Consider the following 22,585-nt stretch of genomic DNA (forward strand, 5'->3'; position numbering starts at 1 on the left):
GCTCGCCATGAAGCCCCCCGCAGGTACCGGCCGCCCCTGTTGCGGTCGCATTCGCGAACCCGGGCGCCTTTTGCTCCTTCGTGCCTCCCAGGGTCGCCACTTGGGCCTAAGAGTGGACACTCGAGTCCCTGGACCCGGGTTGGGGGCGGGGCTGCTCGGGCGAGCCCGGGACCTGCTCCCTCTGTAGCCGAATGAATGAACCAGCTCTCCCAGCGCTTCACTCATTCAGCAAACTCCAAGTCGCTTCTGCTAAAGATGGGTTGGGCCCTAGAGTGGACTTTGGGGGACCCCGAGAGGACTAGATGAACTTCAAGAGTCGGACACTCGGCAGAGAAGTAACCCAGGGTTTTAAGAGGGGGCGGCATCAGGGCTGATAGTGCCTCTTTGGAAAGGGCTGTCCTGAGGGCTGCTCTGTGGAGCTGGCATTTGCACCAGGATGGAGAGAAGTCACTGTCCTGTCACAACCTGGGAAAGGAGCGTCCCAGGTGGCAGGAGCCGCGCGGCAAGGCAGGGAGACAGGTCCTCTGTAGTAGGTTTGGAGAGTAACAAGTCCTTTTGGCCAGAACACAACTGGGAGTCCCTTGGACTTTTTTTGTTTGTTTGCTTATTTTTAAGGGGAGCCATTATCACCTGTTCACTGTGTTTTAGAAAGTAAAACAGGTGGTTGGGTCCTGGAATTTTTTCTTGCTCTCCCAGCCTCCTCCAGTTCTTTCTTCAGCTCATTGCTGTAATGATAATGATAATTGTGTTAGTTATAATAGGCATAGTTGAGGTGATTTAGGCCTCAGGTAGGAAGGAATGTTGTCTACTTTGTTTGCTGTGGGGTCCTTAGCTCCAGGACTCTCCTGTGGAATCAATAAAGAATTACATAATGAATGTGTCTGCTCAGACCCCCCCCCCCCCAATTCCAGCTCAGCAGGAGGTTATTGTGAGAATTCCAGCTCACACTGATTTATCTTTCCTGAGCTTCTGAAGCCCTTCTTTTCCCCAAGGCTTAAATCAGACCCACAGCCCCTTTTTCTAGAGGCCTGAAAACCAAATTCCCTGCAAGTAGATTTTTCCTTTAGTTCAAAGTGAAGTCTTTCTGCTAGAAAATCTGACATCTTACTTAAGAGCCTTTCTTTTCCTCATTCTGTTTCTGTCGGTGGGCCTCAGTGGGGTTCTCATGCTGTGGGACTGTGGGTGATATGGAGGAAGGGACATTTGTGGTTGTCAAAACTGGAAATACTCCTTGGTATCAAGTGGGTGGGGGTCAGGAATGCTGCTCAACACCCCTCAGTGCCCAGGTTGATTTCCCATGGGGGATGATCTCACCCTCTTGTCCAGTGACATTTGGTCTATATTTGCATTTCACTGAGGGTTGTTTGACTATAGGGTGCTCCCCTTGGCCTCCTTGTATGTTATGTAATATGTAACATTTGTTCTTTATTGTCTTAAAACCGGGATTCATGAGACTTAAAGACTTATAATCATCGAAACCCTATAGTCATCAAAACCTGTAGCCTGTTTTGTGAAACCTGATGAGCAAGGTTTTGATAAGAGGTTGTGGACTGCAAAAACCAGTTGTCACTTGAAAACCTCATGTGGTGTTCAGGGTGCCCAGTGTTTAGCTCTCATTCCCTCATTGAATTCTTGGCCAGTGTGTACTCTGCATTCTGTAGTCACCATTTTCCACATGGGAATCCTGAGACTTGGAGCATTAGTCTTGCTGCTGATCCCACAGCCAGCAGCTGCCAGAGATGGGCCTTCAGACGTCCAAGAATCTGACTTCAGCACCTGCATACGCCTTGGGCTGGTGGTTGTGATCACCCTACCTTTGTAAAGTACACATCTGCTTGTCAGGCCTACCTGTCCCCTCTGCAGGCCTCCACTCTGCACTCAGAATTAATCAGTGTGTGCATCAGGGATTGTAAAACTTGACCTTGTTTTTTACATCCCACAAACCACAAGATTTGCTCATGGGGCTGGACAGTGTGTGGCCCGCCAAACTTGCCCTATACAAACAAGTTTGCTGACCCCTGTTCCATATTCAGACTGCTGGGTCTGTGCTGGGGCTATACAGCTTGGTTTTGCTGACTTCTGTGTCCAAACACACCAGCTTTCTTCAAGAAATCTCCCTTCTGGCTTCCCCCACCATGCATCCTTGTCCTTTACACAGCCCTTTCTCAGAGCCCTGGGTAGGGGAGCTGAGGCTCCAGTGCGGTCCCCAGGGCACTTGTACTTGTCCATCTTGAACAGTGGAAATCATCTGTGTTAGGAACAGAGGCTCTTCCCCGGCGGGGGGGGGGGGGTGTGGGGTGTGGGGGGGGCAGGAGGGATGTGAACAAGTAGAAGAGTCTGCTCCAGCAATCACCTGTGCCTCGTTTTCACCCTGACATGGCTGGGGTTGGATAGTCACAGTTGGCCTGGACGTCCCTCTTCGTGGACACCTGGAGGCTTTGAGGGTGCTGCTGGCTCAGACTTGTGTTTGGTACCTTTAGGGAAGGTTTTTTTTTTAATTGTTTATTGAGGTGACATTGATTTGCAACATTGATCATATTTTAGGTTCACAACTCTACAAATGTATGCTGTCACGCCAGCGCCCACCATCTGAGCACCAGCAACCCTCTACCATAACCTGGTAGAGGATTGATGAACCTCCTCCCCTTCTGATGCTCCCACCCTCCCCTTCCAATAGTCCTTTTCCAAATGGCAAGAGTCATCTTTTTTTTTTAATCGCTGAATAATATATACACCACATCTTCCTTATCCACGACCCGTTGTTGGCCACTTAGGTTGTTTCCATAACTTTGCCTGTTGTAAATCACGTTGCAATGATTTGCATATATCCCTTTGAGTTAGTGTCTTTGTATTCTGGTTGATAACCTAGGAGAGGGATTACTGGATCATATGGTAGATCTATTTTTAATGTTTTCCAGAGAGGCAAGACTCGTCTCTGTCCCCCCCCATTGGGAATGGGAATTCCTTTTACTCTACACCTCCCCAACATTTGTTGCTTCTGATCTTTTTCATTTGGGCCATCCTCCCAGGGGTGAGGTGAGGTATTTTTTCATGGCTTTGTTTTGCATTTCCCTGATTAGTGATAATGAGCATTTTTTCAAGTGCCTTTGGCCATCCATGTGTTTTCTTTCAAGAAGTGTCCATTCCTCTGTAGGGCAGGGGGTTTTGGTTTGTTTGTTTTTACAGTATTATCAACATTTTTTGGGGGGGCTGTCCTGCGTACTGTGGGGGTGCCAGGTACACTGACCCCCTCACACTCAACGCCAGGACCACCTCTCCTGATAATCATTGATGTTGTCGGACATTATCTGGGGTCCCCAAGGTCCGAACTTGGGGCAGGATTACCTTCTGCTCTGGAGAGCTAATCCGTGTGTCCTCACAAAGCCCTTGGCCTTGCTTATGTGCATGGACCCCAGTTCCGGACTTGAGGTAGACACCGTGGGGTTTTGTCTTTGTCCAGTGTGTGCAGGAGACAACCCTGATGTGGCGACCCCATGCTCTGTGGTGAACCACCTGAGATGGGACCTGAACGCGCAGCAGATAGGGGAGCTTACCACTCAGCTCATCGAGCAAACCAAGCGTGTGTACGACCAGGTGGGCGCCCAGAAGTTTGAGGACGTGTCCTATGAGAGTACACTGAAGGCGCTGGCTGATGTGGAGGTGTCCTACACAGGTAAATCCGGGTCAGGCCCCTGGCAGAGAGGTCCTGGACAGTGACCATGGGTAGGTGATGCCACCTACCCTCCAGATGGCTCTGAAGGAGCCAAAGGCATCAGGCAGGTTGCAGTCAGCAGGATGCATCCCAGGAGCCCCAGATTGCCCGTGTGCTCTGCTCCACATCTCACCTGGCAGGTTACGGCACCTGGGAACCCAGATGGGCCAGTGTGTCAGTAGCACAGCTTGGAGAGCTGGCTGTGGTGCTGGCCTGGAAACTGCAGACCTTCTCAGCTCTGCCCTGCCCCAGGGATATTTTCTTATCTTGGCCCCTTTGCCTTCTCAGCTCCCTCCCCCATACTTGGGTAACCTCATACCCTCAGGGCCTCCTCCCCAAGCTGGGTCCTCTCCTTGGGGTTTGACTGCTCCTTTGAGAGGAGTGAGATGCTGGTGGAGTCTTTAAAGGCCTCCTGGAGCCCCTTTTATAGAGAGTGGGGATGAGCAACTGAGAGGTCTTGCCCATGATGACTCTGAGCCAAGGAGACTTAAATGAGGATGCCCCCTGCCCCCAAATCTCTGGAAGAGTCATTTTTCTGGGAATCATGGAGTCGTTGTTGAGGGGTGGATGCACAGTGAGGACTGTCACTTGGGAAGAAGCTTTGCACCCCGTCTCTGCCTCCCACCTATCTTGCTTCAGAGTATGGGCCCAGTTCCCAGTCTCTTGTCTCAGGAGGCTCAAGGGTGGAATAATTCTACTTCCTGCTCACTGGGTATAATCAGCCAGACGTTATTTGGTCCCCATCCTCACTTCCACTCCCACGACTTCAGATTTCCTTCTCCATTAAGTCTCCTGAGTCATTTCAAAGGAAACTGAAATCGAATTCTGGCCCTCCCTATTCAGCCCCTTCAGGCAGAAGGCCAGGATCCTCCCCAGGCTGTTGTCCTGTGTTCTGCCTTCAGCCAGCACTACACTGGCCCAGATCCCTGCTGTGTTTGATACAAGTCAGCCCATTGGGCCACTCCTTGTCACCTTCCTCACAGAGAGCTCTCGTGCAGCTGTCAATAAACGACCCAGACCTGGGGTTCCAACTGCAATTTGAATTCAGGTCTCCCTGATGCAAAGTATGTGCTTGTTTTTTAACAACTGCATACCATGTAATCCACCCATTTAAAAGATATAATATTTCAGTGCTTTTTTTCATAAATTCGCAGTATTGTCCCAACTATCATCACAATCTAACTTTAGAACATTTCCATCACCTCAAAAAGAGACCCTGTCCCCATTAGCAGTCACCCCCAGTCCCTCCTCCACCCTCTGGCACCACAACCTCTGTGGCTTTGTCTGTTTGGACGTTTCTTATCAGGGGACTCACACCCTGTGCGGCCTTGTGTATCTGGCTTCTCTCCCTGAGTGTGGTGTTCAAGGTCCCTCCCTGTGGGTGTTAGTGTCAGAGCTGCCCCCCATTTCGTGGCCCAGTGATGTTCCTGTGTGTGGATGGAGACTGTGTGTGTCTGTTTATCAGTTGATGGATGTGCCAGGTTCCCACAATATGGCTGTTACAGTTTGTGCTGCTGTGTACGTGTGTGTACAGGGTTCTGTGTGGCTGTGTGTTTTCATGTCTTCTGGGTGTGCACTCAGGAATTGCCAGGTCATGTGGTGACAGTTAAACTTGCACTCTTCCAGTCTCACAGTCTCTCACACACCCTCTGTTTAGCAAAGTGAATATGCTTTGTAGATTATGAGGTCATTTGGGAATTTAAAATAGAGCAGCAGTGACTCTCTTTCTAGAATTGAGTCCCTTTTACCTCCCTTGGTTTTGTTGTGCTTCTCTGTCCTTCTTGACCTGGCGGATTGTGAGTTAGATCTGTTCCCTTTTGGTCTGTGAGATCCCCAAGGTCCTGATGGCCTCATTTCTGCGCCCCTGTGCCCAGGGCATGGCCTGGCACGGACAGTGTTCTCTGGGTGAGTCATGGCCTGTGGTGTGGCCAGTTTCCACCTGTTGCCCATTTTCACACCTGACCCGTTGTCTCCGGTTTCAGTCCAGAGGAACATCCTTGACTTCCCCCAGCACATTTCTCCATCCAAGGACATCCGGACGGCCAGCACAGAGGCAGACAAGAAGCTGTCTGAGTTTGACGTGGAGATGAGCATGCGCCAGGACGTGTATCAGAGGATCGTCTGGCTGCAGGTAAGGAGCGGCGTGAGTGCCCGGCCTGAGGGCTCCTCTGGGCATGGTACTGGGCACCCTGGAATAGATCTGGGGGCACAACAGCCTGTGTGGCACCAGTGGGTGGCGCCTCTCCACATAGTCATCCTGCTGCTGGACTTGGGAGGGAAGAAGGTGCAGAGTTCTGAGGCAGGTGGTGGGAGACCGCCTCTCAGAGGGACGGGCATGCACCGCCGAGCCGTGCACTTCCAAAAGATTAAAGTGGCTGATTTCATGTTGTGCCTGTTTCATCACAATTTAAAATGACAGTGACAAAGAACAACAACAAAAGCATAAAGTGCCCAGGACTTGTTAGGCTGCCCATGTGCGCCATGCCATTTCACTCCCGGCCTCGCCTCATCCTCCTCACCTTATAGGTGAGCCCTGTCCTCGTGCGAGCGGCCGAGGTCATGCGAGACCACCGCGGCCTGTCCATCCAGGGTGCAGATGCTTCCCATGCTGTTAGTTCGCTCTCTCAGCCGGGGTCGAGAACCTGTGGCCATGTCTCCTCCGGTGCTGGGAGGGCCCTGCCCAGCGCTCACCTGCTGAAGGCCTGTGGGCTGGTTTTGGTTTGGGGCTCTCCCCTATGAAGTGGCATTGGGGTACAGGTTTGGAGGGGGGGTCGTATCTTCATTTCTCTGGGATAAGTCCCAGGAGTGTCGCTGCTGACTCGTGGTCGTTGTTGGTTTTGCCTTATAGGGAACTGCCCAGCCGCTTCTGGGAGCTCTGTACCCTTTCTGGCTCCCTAAAGCGACGTCTGCGAGGCCTAGTTCTTATGCTCTTCCAGCATCTGTTATAGTCACAGCTTTTCATGTAAACAGAACTTGGGTTTTTCACGTTCTAGGAAAAAGTTCCAAAGGATTCCCTGAGGCCAGAGGCGACGCGGTACTTGGAGCGACTGATCAAGCTTGGCCGGCGGAATGGACTCCACCTGCCTGAGGAAACCCAAGAGGTGAGTGCCCAGCTTTTGGGGGTGGGAGTAGGAGAGCCCTCAACTATTTTGTTATAAAGATTTATTTCATTTACTTATGTATACATGAGCTGGGGTGTAGGCCAGAGGTGTGAGGTGAGAGGATTCACCAGAGACAGAGTGGGGAGCAGAACAGGCAGATCTACTGAAATACACTACTGAGGGGAGCAGCGGGGAGACAGGAGTGGTCTGCTGCACCATGTGGGCAGCTCCCTGGCCGGGGATGGAACTTGTGCTGCAGTGGCTGCTAATAGCTTGATAGCACTGAGACTTAACCCCTGCGCCACCAAGGAGGGACCCCCCAATTTCTTGTGCCCTGTCTGAGGGCCCCCACCTCTGCCTGATTCCATCTCTGACATCTGGACTCCAGAAGTGAGTTCTGTCCAAGTGGCTCTCTCTGCACCTTTTCTGTCCTTGATTCTTCAGAATCGTGAGCATGACTCTTGTGGGCTCCTGAGAGCACAGGGATGTTGGTTCCTCCCATGTTCTGTCCCGTCCCACCTCTGAGCCTTGGCACTCAGACACCAGATGCGGGGTTTCCAGCAGCTCTGCCACGCCAGCAGGGTGGAAGCCCAGGCCTGCTGCTGGCCGGCCTCGTGCCCACAGTGCTCATGGCCCCTTCGCACAGGGCCAGCCGGCTCGGGACTGGGGCAGGGCCGGGAGCTGTTCCTTCTGCTCAGCCCCCACACCACCCCCTCACCGTGACAGGGGTGCATTTTTAACTGTTTCTAAAAACCATATTCACCTTGAAAGGATGAAAATTTAGCCATTAACATGTCTAAAAGCTTAGCCTATAGACTGAAGGTAATTCTTGAAGAGGAGGGGTGGGGAGTTCCATGCTGGGGACACCTAGCCAGACCCCTGGCCGCACTGAGGCTGACTGGGAGGTGGTGCCGGCATTGCATTCGCGCTGAGCGGCCTGTCTGGGACTCCTGTCCAGTCTCGTGTCCGCTTCCTTGTCTTTCAACTCCCTCTGCTCTTCAGCCACATCTGCCTCTCCTGCCGACTGGGGGGGAACACTCTTATTTTCATGGTGCTCCCCTCTTCCGTGACCCTCCTTCCCCTCCATCCGTTATGTCTTTTTCCTTAGAAAATCAAGAGCATCAAGAAGAAGCTGAGTCTCCTGTGCATCGACTTCAACAAGAACCTGAACGAGGACACTACTTTCCTGCCCTTCACTCGGGAGGAGCTGGGTACGGGCGGGTGGGCACCCCTTCCTGGCGTGGGCAGGCGCACTTTTACGCATCCTCCCAGGGCAAGAGAGAACCTCACTGGGAGCGCTCAGCCATCTCCAGCCTGAGACCCTGCAGCCTTCTGGGGAGTGACTTTCTGCCCAGGAGTCTGCCCCTGACAGGAATACAGCACTGGGCTCGGGTGTGGGCATCATGGGCAACGCTCTCGGCCCAGATTTTCCCTCCAAGGCCTCTTTATTATATTTATTAACATGATCTTAAAAACGAGGAGATAGACTGAATCAGCTTTACCCAAGCCTGGCTGCCCTGGGAATTTCGAAGGGCTGGGCCTAGGTGTCCTTTCTCACCAATCCCCCTTTCCTGACCTCCTGCTCAGTTCCTTCCTGGCATGGGCATCGAGTTCCACTGCATGGTTCTTGACAGTGAAGGCAGAGGCTGTGTTTCCCAGACATGCATGCCCACCCATGCTGCCCCCTGAAATGACCTTCCCTGCCTATTTGCCCAGCCAAGGGGCCTCGCTGCTCAGCCTGGCCTCCAGGTGGGCAGGTGGATCGCCAGCATGGAACTGACGGGGGTGAGCCCGCGGGGCCTGCATCTGCAGTGGGCACAGGGGCAGAGGCAGGTCGTGTGGTGCCAGATGAGGTTTGGTTATTTCCTCCTGCTTGTGAGGGGGATGCTTGGGGTCCTTCTGCAACAATGTGGAGAGTGTCAGGAAGTGTGGATAAGCAGGGGTATGACTCGCACCCTCCATCTCGGAGGCCACCTCGTTAAAGTTTGAGCACACTTTCTGACAGTGTATTTTCATGTTTGAAGCATCCCACACCTGTGATCGGGGGCCCATTTCTCCTTTGGTATTATTGAGTAACCACTACTCTTAGCGAAGCTCTTCCTAGATGGTCTTCTGGGTTGGGGAACATCTTAGTTAGCAACACGCACACCAGGGCTTGACCTCGTCTTCTGTTATAGGCCGTTTGGGTGGTTTTCAGGGTTTTAACTTTCAAAAGTAACTTCAGTGAACAAAACATCATAATTAAGGATAAATTGTCCCAATTTTTCAACTGTTTCCTTTTGTCCAACTTAATTTTAAAAAGTCTTATATTGACCAAATTCTTGTTTCAGGATTACCCTGAATGTGATGGAGAGGGGCTTCCATCCACCAAGACAGATGATATATTTAAGTTTTTTATTTTAACATAAACTTAAGGAAAGATGGCAAGAGTAGCACAGAGAACTAATATGCCTTTACCTTTCACCAGGTAGTTTGCATTTTGCCCTATTTTATTTCTGTCTTGTGCCTTAGTGTGCTTGTGCACATGCGTGGTCTCTGTCTTGCTCTGTGTGTGTATGTGTGTGTGTTTGTGTGTCTCCTTGTGTTTTTTTCAGTATAATTTTATTTTTGTATAGAAGAACTGGGGTGTAGCCCAGAGGTGTGGGGTGTGAGAGCACTCACCAGAGACAGAGTGGGGAGCAGAACAGGTGGATCCACTGAAATACACCACTGAGGGGAGCAGAGGGGAGACAGGAGAGGTCTGCTGCGCCATCTGGGTCAGCTCCCTGACCGGGGATCGAACCCAGGCCTCAGTGGTGATAGCACTGAGACTTAACCCTTAGGCCACCAGGGAAGCCCTGATACCTCCATTTGCTTTCCTGAATCTCAAGACTTGGTTACGGGGACGCCTTGTCGGGCTGCTCCTGTGGCCTGGCCATATCCCCTCTGTGAGTGAGGATTTCTTGAGAGAAGTCCTGAGACCGAGGTTTATCACATCTGACTTGCTGCCTCCGAGGATGTCTTGGCAATGCTGTCAAATGCGATGTATTTCTTAGTTGGTTTTCTCTTGTGGCTAGGGATTTTCTCTTTTTCCTGAGTTTTTTTTCTTTTTCTTTTTTTCTTTTAAAGATTTATTTATTTATTTATGCGTACAAGAACTGGGGTGCAGGCCGGAGATGCGGGGAGGGGGTGAGAGGACCCACCAGAGACAGTGGGGTGCAGAACAGGCAGATCTACTGAAATACACTGCTGAGGGGAGCAGCAGGGAGACAGGAGAGGTCTGCTGTGCCATGTGGTAGCTCCCTGGCCGGGGATGGAACTCGTGCTGCAGAGGCTGCGGACAGCTTCACAGGTTGCGTCTTAACCCCTTGCGCCACCAGGGAGGCCCATTCCCTGGTTTTTTTGTTTTTTTTTCCCTTGATTTATTTAAGAAAAAGCCATTTTCATTCAGTGGCTTTAGCCCATTTCGTTGTTTCCTTTGAAGTGCAGGTTGTCCCCATCCGACCATGAGGAGCCCCGCTGCCCACCTGTCCCTATCATGACCTGGGTGTCTCTCTGCCCGGGATGCTGCTGCGGCTTCTCTTGGTGTTGCCTGCCCGGCTCTGGCTTGATATTTAGAAATAAGATCTGGGCTTTGGCTGTGCTGATTGCATTGGGAGCTGTTGTTTCTGGGCCCTTTCAGCAAACAGAATTAGAAAGTAGGTGTTCGGGTGCACATCCCTGAGTGCACACCTGCCCCAGTCAGCCAGTGTCGGCCTCCCCTCGCCTTCCTGCCTTCTGGACCAGGGGAAACCTGCTGTCTGACAACACGTTCGGGCTAGTTTCGGCATCTGCCGTTTAGGAGGGAGGGTGTCCTGCGTGCCCAGGGCGAGGGTGGGTCTCTTCATGGACTGTTGGATGCTGCCTGGGCCCACAGGCACGAGCCCAGATGCAGTGACTGAGCTCTGCTTGACTGACCATGGAGCACACGCTTGTCAGGGCTGGAACATGGACTTGAGGGACAGAATTTGCTCCTTACATGGCCCAAGCCTTGCAGAAATCCTACCCCCCCCCCTTCATCTCCCACATCTGAGAGTTGAACCCGAATGCTGGGACCTCCCAAATTGTGCCCCATCTGCCACTCCTCACCCTAGTCTAGCTCCCCTCTTCCCTCCATGCAGTGGTGAGTGTCCCAGGCGATTGGCCTCTGCAGGAGCCGTATACCTGGGAACTTGAGGTACAGTGGTCTTTGCCTCATCTGAGCTGTGAGGCAGAAGCCTCTGGAGATTTTCTGTGGAAGGGCGAAGCCTTAGGTAGGCAGCTCAAGAGCAGGGAGACAGTGGGTTGGGCTGCCAGGGTAGGGCAGGGCACACTGCCTGACAGGGGAGCAGGTAGGGCCCAGTGCTGGTGCCATCGACTGAAATAAGATGCAGGGTTTAGGAGGAGACTATCGTTCCTTGGAAGCTCATGCTGGCGAAGGGCCAGGCAGAATTGAGCGTTCCCTTCCTGAGGGTGTCCTGATGATAATGATGCAGATTTCCAAGATGGAGAGTCTGCTGGGGGTATGGGAGGCCGTCCTTGCTGTCTCCTTTCTTAGGGCTGAGAGGCAGGGAGTGGGCAGAGGTCACACCGAGGTGGGGGCAGGGCTGGTGCTATTGCTCCTCACTGCCTGCTGCATCCCAGTCCCCCTGACCGATCTCAGTTGCGCTCTGGCCCCGGGGCTTACTGTTCCTTTAAAGTCTGATTTCATTCCCACAGGGGGCCTCCCTGAGGACTTTCTGAACTCACTAGAAAAGACCGAGGATGAGAAGCTGAAGGTCACCCTCAAGTACCCTCATTACTTTCCCCTCCTGAAGAAATGCCACGTGCCCGAGACCAGAAGGAAGGTGGAGGAGGCCTTCAACTGTCGTTGCAAGGAGGTGAGATGGCGCTGGGGTCTGTCCCCAGGAATCGTCTTGTCCAGCACTTAGTGGTTGTTGGCTGGCCCGGCAGGCCCTGTGATTGTACGATTGGTCCTACAGTGTGGGGTTCTCTTCTGAATGGGCTTCCGTTTCTCCTTGTCGAGGAGTTGGATGGTCTCATTATGTCACTCCTGTGAGCGTGGGTGGCTGGGGTGATCCCTCATAGGTGCCAAGAGCCAGTGCCCTGGAGCCTGGGCTGGGCCCTCCTGAGAGCCCTGGCCTACACTGCTTCCCGCTTGTGGCCTTGGGAACTTCATAGTTTCTTGACCCCAAAAGAAACTCAAGTTTCTAGAGAAGCACCTGTCATGACAGGATAAAATATGTAGAAATCGGAGCCAGGAGGAGGGAAGAAAGCCAGAGGTGAGAACGTTGCCAACCTGAAGGCCCAGCAGCCTCTGAAACCGCCTGGTGCGGTGGCGGGGCAGGGGCAGCAGCACATGGCTGTTTGTGTTTCCAGGAGAACTGTGCGATCCTCAGGGAGCTTGTGACCCTGCGGGCCCAGAAGTCTAGCCTGCTGGGATTCCACACGCACGCCGACTACGTCTTGGAGATGAACATGGCTAAGACCAGCCAGGTGGTGGCCACTTTCCTAGGTAACCCCTTGCCTTTGGCAGCATCCCACTCTCGGGGTCCAGGAGTGGGTCTTGGGGTGGCCCCAGGGGTGTCAGACATGGGACTCCTTTCATCTTGGCAGGATGTTGCCTGTGAGAGCCCTGCTCTGTCCACTCTTGAGGTGCACTGTTGACGTCCCCTATTGCTTGATTCGGCCTTGAGGTCCCTAATCGAATGATTCGGTGTTGGGCTCAGGAGGAGGCCTGGCTCTGCCCACTCCTGGTGTGTGACTCTGGAGAAGCATCTCCTCATCCAGTCATCCTTTTCTCCTTGGGAAAAGTGACACCTGGGGCTGTCCCAGGCCATGTGGCCCTGCCCAATGCTGTTAACTTCTCCCTTCCTTCCCCAGCAAGGCACCAGACCAGGGAAGCCAAGGGCAGCTCATCGGGGCTTAGCCAGAGTGGGGAGGCCATGGGGGCCCAGAGGAGGCTGCTATAGGGAGGTAGCCTTACCTGTCCCCATCCCTCCCTAGATGAGCTGGCCAGGAAACTGAAGCCCCTGGGGGAGCAGGAGCGGGCAGTGATGCTGGAACTGAAGAAGGCCGAGTGTGAGCAGCGGGGCCTGGCATTCGATGGGCAGATCAACGCCTGGGACATGCGTTATTACATGAACCAAGTGGAGGAGACACACTACAACGTGGACCAGAACCTGCTCAAGGAGTACTTCCCCATGGAGGTGGTCACCCGCGGGCTGCTTGGCATCTACCAGGAGCTGCTGGGGCTGACCTTTGACCTGGAGCAGGACGCCACTGTGTGGCATGAAGATGTGCGGCTGTACTCGGTGCGAGATGCAGCCTCAGGGAAGGTCATTGGCAAGTTCTACCTAGACCTCTACCCGAGGTGCGTGAGAACTGCTGCTCTCTGCATGGTATGCATGTCGGCCACTGTGCAGGACCAGGGAGGGTCCGGAGTATGCATGGTGCCTGGGGGGCTGAGACCCTGCTGGGCCCCTACCTCGAATCTGCTCCCCTCCCAGAAAGAAAGTACTTCTTGGGCCTCTCCCTGGTGGCTCAGTGGTTGAGCGCTGGGCTGCTAGGCTGCCTGCAGCCTCTGCAGGGCCGATTCGTTCCCTGGCCACCGGCGAGGGTCCCACAAAAAAAAAAAGAAAGGAAGTACTTCTTGAGTGCATGCACCCAGTCACCTCATGGCAGCCAGCTGACCGATTGAAAGAGTCAGGGGTGGCAGAACTGGGGATTGTCCTGGGTCATCAGCCCTCCAGGCCAGTCAGTGAGCAGAGCAGAGCAGACCCGAGCCCTGGCCAGCCTGGCCTGACTTGTCTGCCTCCCCAGGGAGGGGAAGTATGGACATGCTGCCTGCTTCGGCCTGCAGCCTGGCTGCCTAAGGCAGGACGGGAGCCGCCAGATCGCTGTCGCCGCCATGGTGGCCAACTTCACCAAGCCCACCCCGGACGCCCCCTCCCTGCTGCAGCATGATGAGGTGGAGACCTATTTCCATGAGTTTGGGCATGTGATGCACCAGCTCTGCTCTCAGGTGGGCATGGAGGTGGGGCGGGGTAGGGTGGGGCAGGGCAGGGGAGGGTACTGGTGGGTGTGGAGGAAGTTCCTCCCTGCTTGGTTGTTCATCAGAACTTACACCAACACGGTAACGCCCTCTGTCAGTTCCCATCACAAAATCCCACGACAGGCCTAAACTACAGAAACCTTTGTTCTGGGGGCCAGAGGTCCCCATCCGGGTGTTGGCTGGGCCACTTCCTCCTGAGGCCTCTTCTCGGCTTGTAGATGCCGACATCTCCCCGAGTCCTCGACGGTCTCCTGTGCCTGCCTGTGTCCTACTCTCCATCTCTATGAAGACACTGGCTAGGCTGGCCTGGCACCACCCCAGTGACCTTATTTTATTGCCTCTTGAAATACCCCATTTCCAAATACAGTCACTTGAGTTCCTGGGGGGCTAGGTCCTCACAGGAATTGAGGGAATCCAGTTCAACCCGTAATAGCCTCTCAGAGAGCCGTTGAGAGCATTAAATGAAAATAATACATGTAACTTGCTCAGCACAGCTTGGTGTGTACAGGCTGCTAACGGACAGTAACACTGCTCCCGTGACCCATTGAGAGCCAGAGATGTAGCCAGAGCCGGGGCCCTGGATCAGCGTGCACAGCAGTCAATGAGGCCCCTGTGCGTGCTCTGGCTCCCCACACAGGCATGCTGTCCTGAGAGCAAGAATGTTCTCAGAGGCTACACATGAACATGGTGACTGGTGCTCAGTGGTGTTAGTCTGTTCACTAAGTGTGCAGCCATCACTAATTCCAGAACATTCCATCAACCCAAAAAGATCCTTCATTCCCATTAGCATTCACTGTTCTGCGCCCCGTATCCCTCAGCACCAGGCACCATGAACCCACTTCCAGTCCTGGACGTTTCTCGTCAGTGGACTCATACTGCGTGGCCTCGTGTGTCTGCTTCTCTGCCTGAGCATCGTGTGTCCAGGGTCCCTCCCATGGTCACGAGTGTCAGAGATGCCCCCTTTTCATGACTGCTGTGTGGGTAAACCACTTAGAAATATATTCTGATGATGTTTCGTCTACTAACTTCTTTCCCTCATGACTTGCACTTTCTGTGCCCTGTCCAGGAAATCGTTTACCAGATCAAGGCACTAAGATTTTCTCCTATTTTTTTTCCTTGAGATTTTATCCTTTGTCTGTTGTCCATTGTGAGTTAAATGTTGTCTGTAGTGTGAGTAAGGATCGCCACTCCCTTCCAGTAGCTCCTCAGGCCAAGCCAGCGTCTACACCGTGCCTGGGCCCACAGGCCCTCGCTGCCTCTGAGCACTTGGTGTGTCCTGATCACATCACTTCTCACCACTCACCACCTCTCTGCACAGGCCACCGAGATTATTTCTTGTATCTGGAACATTGTTCTGCCAGCAGCCCTGAAGCTCTCTCATCCCTTCTTTAATATACACTGTTGCTACTCTTCATAGTCTAGGGGAATGGAGACCCACACCAACATTGTTGTCCACCCACCCAGTGTGCCTAGGAGGGCACCTTGTACCTGTATGCCGAGGTAAGGCCCGGCGGGGCTGGCCCAGCGGGGTCTGAGCATCCCTGCGGCACTCTGCCCTCCCCTGCAGGCAGAGTTTGCCATGTTCAGTGGGACGCATGTGGAGCGGGATTTTGTGGAGGCCCCATCGCAGATGCTGGAGAACTGGGTGTGGGAGAAGGAGCCGCTGCTGCGCATGTCCCAGCACTACAGGACAGGCAGTGCCATCCCCCAGGAGCTGCTGGACAAGCTCATCAAATCCCGGCAGGCCAACACAGGTGCCTGCCAGGCGACCTCCTGCCCATCTTCAGACCGGGGGAGGAGGGGCTTCCTGCTGCTCCCAGCCCCTGGTGCCCACGTCATACCAGGCAGAGGCTTCCTTGTGCCCTTGGCGGTGGGTGGTTCCTGCACCACAGGCTGGAGAGGGCTCAGGTGAGAACAGAGCCAATCTCCTGCTTCCCTCCTCCCTCCAGGTCTCTTTAACCTGCGCCAGATTGTCCTGGCCAAGGTGGACCAGGCCCTGCACACACAGACAGCTGCAGACCCGGCTGAGGAGTATGCCAGCCTCTGCCAGGAGATCCTAGGGGTCCCAGCCACACCAGGTACCTGCTTTTTGCTGGGCCCATCTTTGAAGTCAGGGTCTTGACCAACCCAGGGGCAAAAAAGACCAAATGAGTCATGAAGGAGTCAGACCAGTTACAGGCCTGAGGCCCCAGAGAAACAGGCATCCTCTGGTCTTATTTCTGCCCTGCATGCCTGGGCCTGTCACTCAGCAATGGAGGGACAGTTTGTCAGTGGGTAAGGGTGGTTCCGTGCTTCTTGCCTGCGGCAAACCTCAAAGCCTTGCTTGTGTGTAAGCAGCTTCCAGCCCAGCCCAGCACCTGTACTCCTGCCCTCAGCATTCCCTTTGGCTGAGTGGCCTTCTAGATGTTTTGGGCCTGCTGCCCCTCTTCCAGGTTGGGGGGTGTCAGATGGTGCTGCTCTGAGAGCCCCACTCCTGGGAAGGAGCACTGAGCGGGGCAGCAGCCAGGCCGGGCTGCAGCAGGAGCCTAACCATGTCTGTCACAGGGACCAACATGCCCGCGACCTTTGGCCACCTGGCGGGTGGCTATGATGCCCAGTACTACGGCTACCTGTGGAGCGAGGTATACTCCATGGACATGTTCCATACGCGCTTCAAGCAGGAGGGTGTCCTGAACGGCAAGGTGAGGGCAAGGGAGGGGTGCCCTACCTGGGGGCAAGTGTTTGACTTGGAATTACGCTCAGGACCAGGAATGGCTGGCCTTGACCTTGGACCTAAATGCCCTATAGCTGGCCCAGGTGGTCTATGGAGCCAAAGCCCTTGGTGGTGTCTTTTGGTGTCTTTTGTGGGTGCTAGAGCCCTGAGGGGACTGCACTCTAGACCCTCGTGCAGCAGGGTCTTGGCTGGCTTCCTGGCTCTTTGTTCAGTCATAGTAGGGCCTCAGCCACCCCTGTTTCAGGGCTCAGCTGCAGCTTCCACCATGTGTGTATGTGAAGGCCCCCCCAGGAGTTTCTGAAGGAGGCAGGTCTTGTGCGCATGTGCACACACATGCTCACACATGCTCCTTCATGATGCTGACAGGACAGTCCTCTGGGAGCAGGCTGAGGGGACCCATCTGGGAGGCCACAGTTCCTCACCCAGCCCTGTTCCTTTACCCTGGCAGGTTGGCATGGATTACAGAAGCTGCATCCTGAGACCTGGTGGTTCCGAGGATGCCAGTGTCATGTTGAAGCTCTTCCTGGGTCGAGACCCCAAGCAGGATGCCTTTCTCCTCAGCAAAGGGCTGCAGGTGGAGGGCAGCGAGCCCCAGGCCTGTTGACCGCACTTGGCCAGGTGTCCTTGTTGGAACAGGCTCAGCCCTGCCGCCCTGGTGCCTTACCCCCCGGCCAGGACTGGGCAGCCTCCAGCAGTGAGGAATGGGTGGGGGGAGGGAAGGGAGAGACTGTTTGTTCTCCCTTTTCATTTCTCATCCAGTCTCTGAACCCCCCCGCTTGGTGGCCAACCTGGGTGGAAATGGTCTTATTTGAGGTATCTGGAGAGTTCTGTTATCCCTTCAGGACCTCGTATTTGTTGCACTAACACAGCCCTTCCTGGAAAGTTTTCCTAGTTAAAAGAAAGTTCTTTGAAATGCAGCCATTAAAAATCAAAAAAGACAGACTGCTGGCCTGGCTCCCTAACCGTTCTGCACAAATTAGTTGAACTTGAGTTGTCACGCTTGGAATGAGCCCTGCTGTTTCCTCTGAACCCTTGACTTACCTGATTGGGATCAGTCCTCAGGCGTGGGGACACCTGGCAGGTGAATGGTGCTCACTGTGCTGGAATGTTCCAGATCATGACTTGTTGGGTCACTGGAAAATGGTTGAGCTGTCAGAGTGAGTGCGGCCAGGGTGTTGGGGGCTCCATCTGACCGTGTCAGGCCCCAACGGGGATCAGTCACTAATTGGTATCTGTTTCCTGACACTGTCATGTCTGGAAAAACCCTCCCCATCCCTGTGCAGTCCTGACCGGCTGTGAAACCAGCCACCGTCTTGGGGGAATGAAGTAGCCAAGGCCACTACCTGAGCACACCCAGCCAGGAGCCCTCGCCCACAGGGCCGGCTGCCAGCTCTGGCTTCACTCCTCCTGTGGCCAGTGTTTGGAAATTTGATAAAGGGGAGCTGGTTTACGATTAGCAGCCACAGCTGCTGTATCCTGCCATTGCCTTCCTTGTTCCCTGACCTTGAGGACCTAAGGCAGATGCGCCCAGAGACAGGTCCGGTGCCCATTCTCCAGCTGTGACTCAGTCCTGGATGTGAGCAGTGTGGTGAAGCCTGGACCGCCAGGAGGCAGCCTTCTAGGTCCTCTGGCAGCTTTTCACAAAGGGCATGGTGATGTCTTTTGGTTGCAGTAAAATTAGGAAAAGTCCTTTACCACTTAGGCAGGATGGGTGGTTGTCCGGGGCCTCATATTTTCCCTGTATGAACCCTGCTTCCTGCCCCCGAACCACCCCTTCCACCCTCTGCCCCACCTGCAGGCTGCCAGCCGTGCCCATCTCAGTTCTCACTTCTGGGGCCAGGCTGCCCCCTGTGCCCAGCTGCCTGCAGGCTGGGAGGTCGTGGACTAGGCTGTATATTCTGGTGCAGACCTGGCTTGGGGCTTCCTTGGCTCCTCTCTCAGGCTCTGGGGCAAGGGAGGAGTTTTCGTGACAGCTTGCCCTGCAGAGCCAATGGGCGTGCTCACTGGCCAGAGGGCTGTGCCAAAAGGCAGAGGTGGATGTGGGGTTCAGGCAGCTCTAGGTTCTTAAACTGCCTGGGCCTCAAGTGCAGGAAAAGATTGCCCTTCCCTCACCCCCACTCACCCCCAACACAGGTCACACCTGACTCTTGGCAAGTCTTGGGCTATCTCCCTGCACGTAGTGCCTACCTGGCCTTCTCTTGGCTCCTGAGTCCAACCCAGGTGTGTCACCAGCACCCATGCAGCAGCTGTGCATGGGCACCGCCTGCAGGTGGGACTGTCTTGAGGGACCTGCCTGGCTCGCTCGCTGACCTTGCCCCAGGCCTGAGGCGAGACCCAGTGGCTCCTTGCCCTTGCTGAGTCCCTGCCCTCATGTCTGTTCCTCCCTGTGGCCCCCCTCTCCTGCATTTCTAGTTGCCAGAGGACTTGGTGGGGGTGGGGGGGCACAGATTCTGGTTGTGAGGGCCCCTTACCACATGGAGACCATCATTTGAGCCCCAGGAGGTGGGGCACTGCAGCCTGAAGAGAGCCCCCCTTCACACACCATGAAGCTTTCTCCAGCCACTTGCTTTTCCTTCCTAGCATATAGATTCCCGATTCACTCCCTCACTTTCTTCATGCCCTTATTTTAAGATGTCTTCTTGGACATCCCTAGCTAAATTCCAACTCTCTCTGTATATCCCATGGCTGTCTTTTCAGCACATATCACTACTGAACTTATGGCCTATTTACTTGGATACTTATCTGTTTTCCATGTACACTCTGCCACACCCCATATATGTTCTTACTCTGTTCTGAGTTGCATCTCCTGGTGCTGAGTCCAGTTAGTCTGTCAGAGTCAGTATTTGCAAAATTACTGAACCAAGGAGGCAGACTGCAGTACTGGAAATGGCCAGTGGGTGGCAGGACCTCCACATGTTCAAGGCTCCTCTCTAAGAACCAGGGGGCCATCCTCAGATGTGTGACAGTCTTGATCTCCTAGACTTCCTGTTCAAAGAAGTACAGTATGGGCCACATGTAATTTTATTATTTTTTTCAAAGATTTATTTTTTTATTTATACAAGAGCCAGGGTACAGGCCAGATGCACAAGGGGGTGAGAAGATTCACCAGAGACAGCAGGGAACAGAACAGGCAGCTGAGGGGAGCAGCGGGTGAGACAGGAGAGGTTTGCTCTCCATATGGGTTGCTCCGAGGCTAGCGGGGATCGAACTGGCACTGCAGAGGCTGCGGACAGCTTCCCAGCGCTGCACTCCACCTACGCCACCAGGGAGGCCCCACATGTAATTTTAAATCATTTAGTGACTAAGTAAAAATAATATGTCAAATTTAACCCAGCATAACCGAAATATTTTAATGTGTAATCAATATAGAAAGTTATTAATGATCTTTTTTTCTAACAGAGTCTTTGGAATCTGATAGCTGTTTAACGGTATGACATAGCTCAGTTAAAATGACACATTTCAAGACTCAGCAGGTGCAGCACTGGACCAAAAGATAGCAAATGAAATCTAGGGCTTGAAGGCCATCTCTGCTGAAGCTGGGCCATCTCAGGCCCAGGACTGCCCCATGGCTTGTGTTGATGTCTCTGCCCTGGTTCCGCCTTCTAATATGGATCTGGTAACACCCATGTCCAACCAAGCGCTGAGGGGGTGCTTTGTAATACAGTTTGCATCTGGTGAGCTCCCCATGCTTGACAATCTCTCCCCAAGAAGGGAGATTGACAAAATGAACTTGTCTCATCGGTGACGTCGATGAATGCATGACACAGCCCTCCCTGGGACCACATCTTCATGAAGTTTTGCTAGTGAACTTTCTCCTCCATAGGGATGGTTTGAGTTGGGCATTTTCTTGTCCTGTCAGGCTACATACAATATTTTATTGATCACCTAAAGCAGGTGCCCCAGAATAATGCATCCACAGAGGGTTAGAAGAAAGCAGGCTCCCCAGTTTGATGAAAGTTACCCAGAATCCCATTTATCTGATCAATGAAAGGGAAGTGATGAAAGACAGTTGGTATTTGTTTCCTAGGTGTGGAACATTAAACCTAAGGAATCTGAGCACATCAAAATGGATTAAAATTCAATGTGTCGGGCCTCCCTGGTGGCGCAGCGGTTGAGCGCTGGGTTGCGAAGCTGCCCGCGGCCTCTGCGGCGCCGGTTCGATCCCCGGCTGCTCCCCGGCCACTGGAGGAGGGTCCCACATGGCGCGCAGACCTCTCCTGCCGCCTGCTGCTCCCCTCAGCAGTGTACTTTGGTCCTTCTGCCTGCTCTGCTCCCCGCTCTGGCTCTGGTGAATTCTCTCACCCTCCCGCGCTTCTGACTGTACCCAGTGCATGTATAAACAAACAAACAAACAAATAAATAAATAAAACATGCCTCTATAAAAAAAAAATTCAATGTGTCCAGTTAATTTTTTACATTTACCCAAATTTGGAACCACGGGTTTGTTTATCCAGGAGACAATGAGTAAGACAAGTAGAAAGATGAGACATTATATGGCAATCTCCAGTGTCTGAAGATTTGTTCTCTAAGGAGTCAGTTATCTACTTAGCCCTTAACCCAAATAATTAACAATATTTTATAATATGGTCCAAAAATAGTGAGACCACACTTACATAACTTACTACAGTATATATATATATTTTTTTGTGGGACCCTCGCTGGCGGCCGGGGAACGAATTGGCACTGCCTGCAGCCTCGCAGCCCAGCACTCAACCGCTGCGCCACCAGGGGAGGCCTGATTACAGTATAGTCTTAGAATTGTTCTTTTTTTTTTTTTAAGATTTATTTATTTATACAAGCACTGGGTACAGTCAGAAGTGCGGGAGGGTGAGAGAAATCACCAGAGCCAGAGTGGGGAACAGAACAGGCAGACTGACGAAGTACACTGCTGAGGGGAGCAGAGGGCACTGCAGGAGAGGTCTGCGCGCTATGTGGGACCCTCGCCAGTGGCCAGGGATCAAACCGGCACAGCAGAGGTCGCAGGCAGCTTCGCAGCCCAGCACTCAACATCTGCGCCAGCAGGGGAGGCCCAGAATTTTTTAAAGATTTATTTTTGTTTATACAAGAGCTGGGGTACAGGCCAGAGTCATGGGAGGGTGAGAGACAGAGCAGGGGGCAGGACAGGCAGACTGACTGAAGACTGACTGAAATACACTGCTGAGGGGAGCAGCAGGCCAGGCGGGGGAAGTCTGCCTCGCCATGTGGAATTCTCCCTGGCTGGCCAGGAATCGAACCAGCGCTGCAGAGGCTGCGGACAGCTTCACAATGCTGTGCTTAACCCCCTGCGCCACCAGGGAGGCCCCAATTCTTAGAATTGTTCTGTTGTTAATCTTGTATTGTGCCCAATTTATAAACTCAACTTTCTCATAGATGTGTACATGTAGGGGAAGACTTAGCACATAGAGGGTCCAGGATTATCCCTGTGGCTTCAGGCCTTCACTGGGTGGTCTGAGGAGTAGTGTATTCATTAGACCCTTATGAGTTAAAACTAGGCTCTGTTCTCCTAAGTAGTATGAATCTGCTGTGATCTGAATATTCATGCCCCCCATTTGTGTATTGTAACTCTAGTGCCCAATGTGATGATATAGGAGGTTTCTTTGAGAGGCGATTAGGTAGACGGCTCCCCTCTGCTGTGGTGGACACCTGACAGTGTGGCACCATGAGCACAGACTTTCAGCCTCCAGAACTGTGAGAAATTTCTGTTGTTTATAAACCACACAGTCTGGTCTTTTGTTCGGCAGCCTGAGTAGACTAAGAATCCACCCCTGAATTTGTGTCCATCCTCTTTGAATTCACAGTCCAATGTACCATCACTTCATGGGTTGTCAAATCAATCATGTAGCACCAGGAGGGCAAATTTCAACTTTCAATTTTTTAAAATGGATTTTCCGGGCCTCTCCGGTGGCGCAGCAGTTGAGCGCTGGGTTGCGAAGCTGCCCGCAGCCTCTGCAGTGCCAGTTCGATCCCCGGCCACCAGATGAGGGTCCCACATGGCGTGCAGACCTCTC

General features: G+C 53.3%; 1 protein-coding gene across 1 annotated transcript; it reads left to right on the forward strand.

The window, feature by feature from the left end:
* Nucleotides 1-7: 7 nt before the first annotated feature.
* Nucleotides 8-17,181, forward strand: THOP1 (thimet oligopeptidase 1; the record flags this gene model as incomplete). The annotated part of the gene is made up of 13 exons (XM_084250947.1): nt 8-23; nt 3,461-3,673; nt 5,695-5,843; nt 6,706-6,813; nt 7,922-8,024; nt 11,530-11,690; nt 12,190-12,325; nt 12,817-13,183; nt 13,633-13,834; nt 15,432-15,618; nt 15,814-15,942; nt 16,409-16,545; nt 17,026-17,181. The coding sequence occupies 13 exons, from the start codon at nt 8-10 to the stop codon at nt 17,179-17,181; spliced, it is 2,064 nt and encodes a 687-aa protein (XP_084107073.1).
* Nucleotides 17,182-22,585: the final 5,404 nt, after the last annotated feature.

Source organism: Talpa europaea (genome assembly GCF_964194135.1).
Source record: "Talpa europaea genome assembly, chromosome: 12".
NCBI classification, from domain to species: Eukaryota; Metazoa; Chordata; class Mammalia; order Eulipotyphla; family Talpidae; genus Talpa; species Talpa europaea.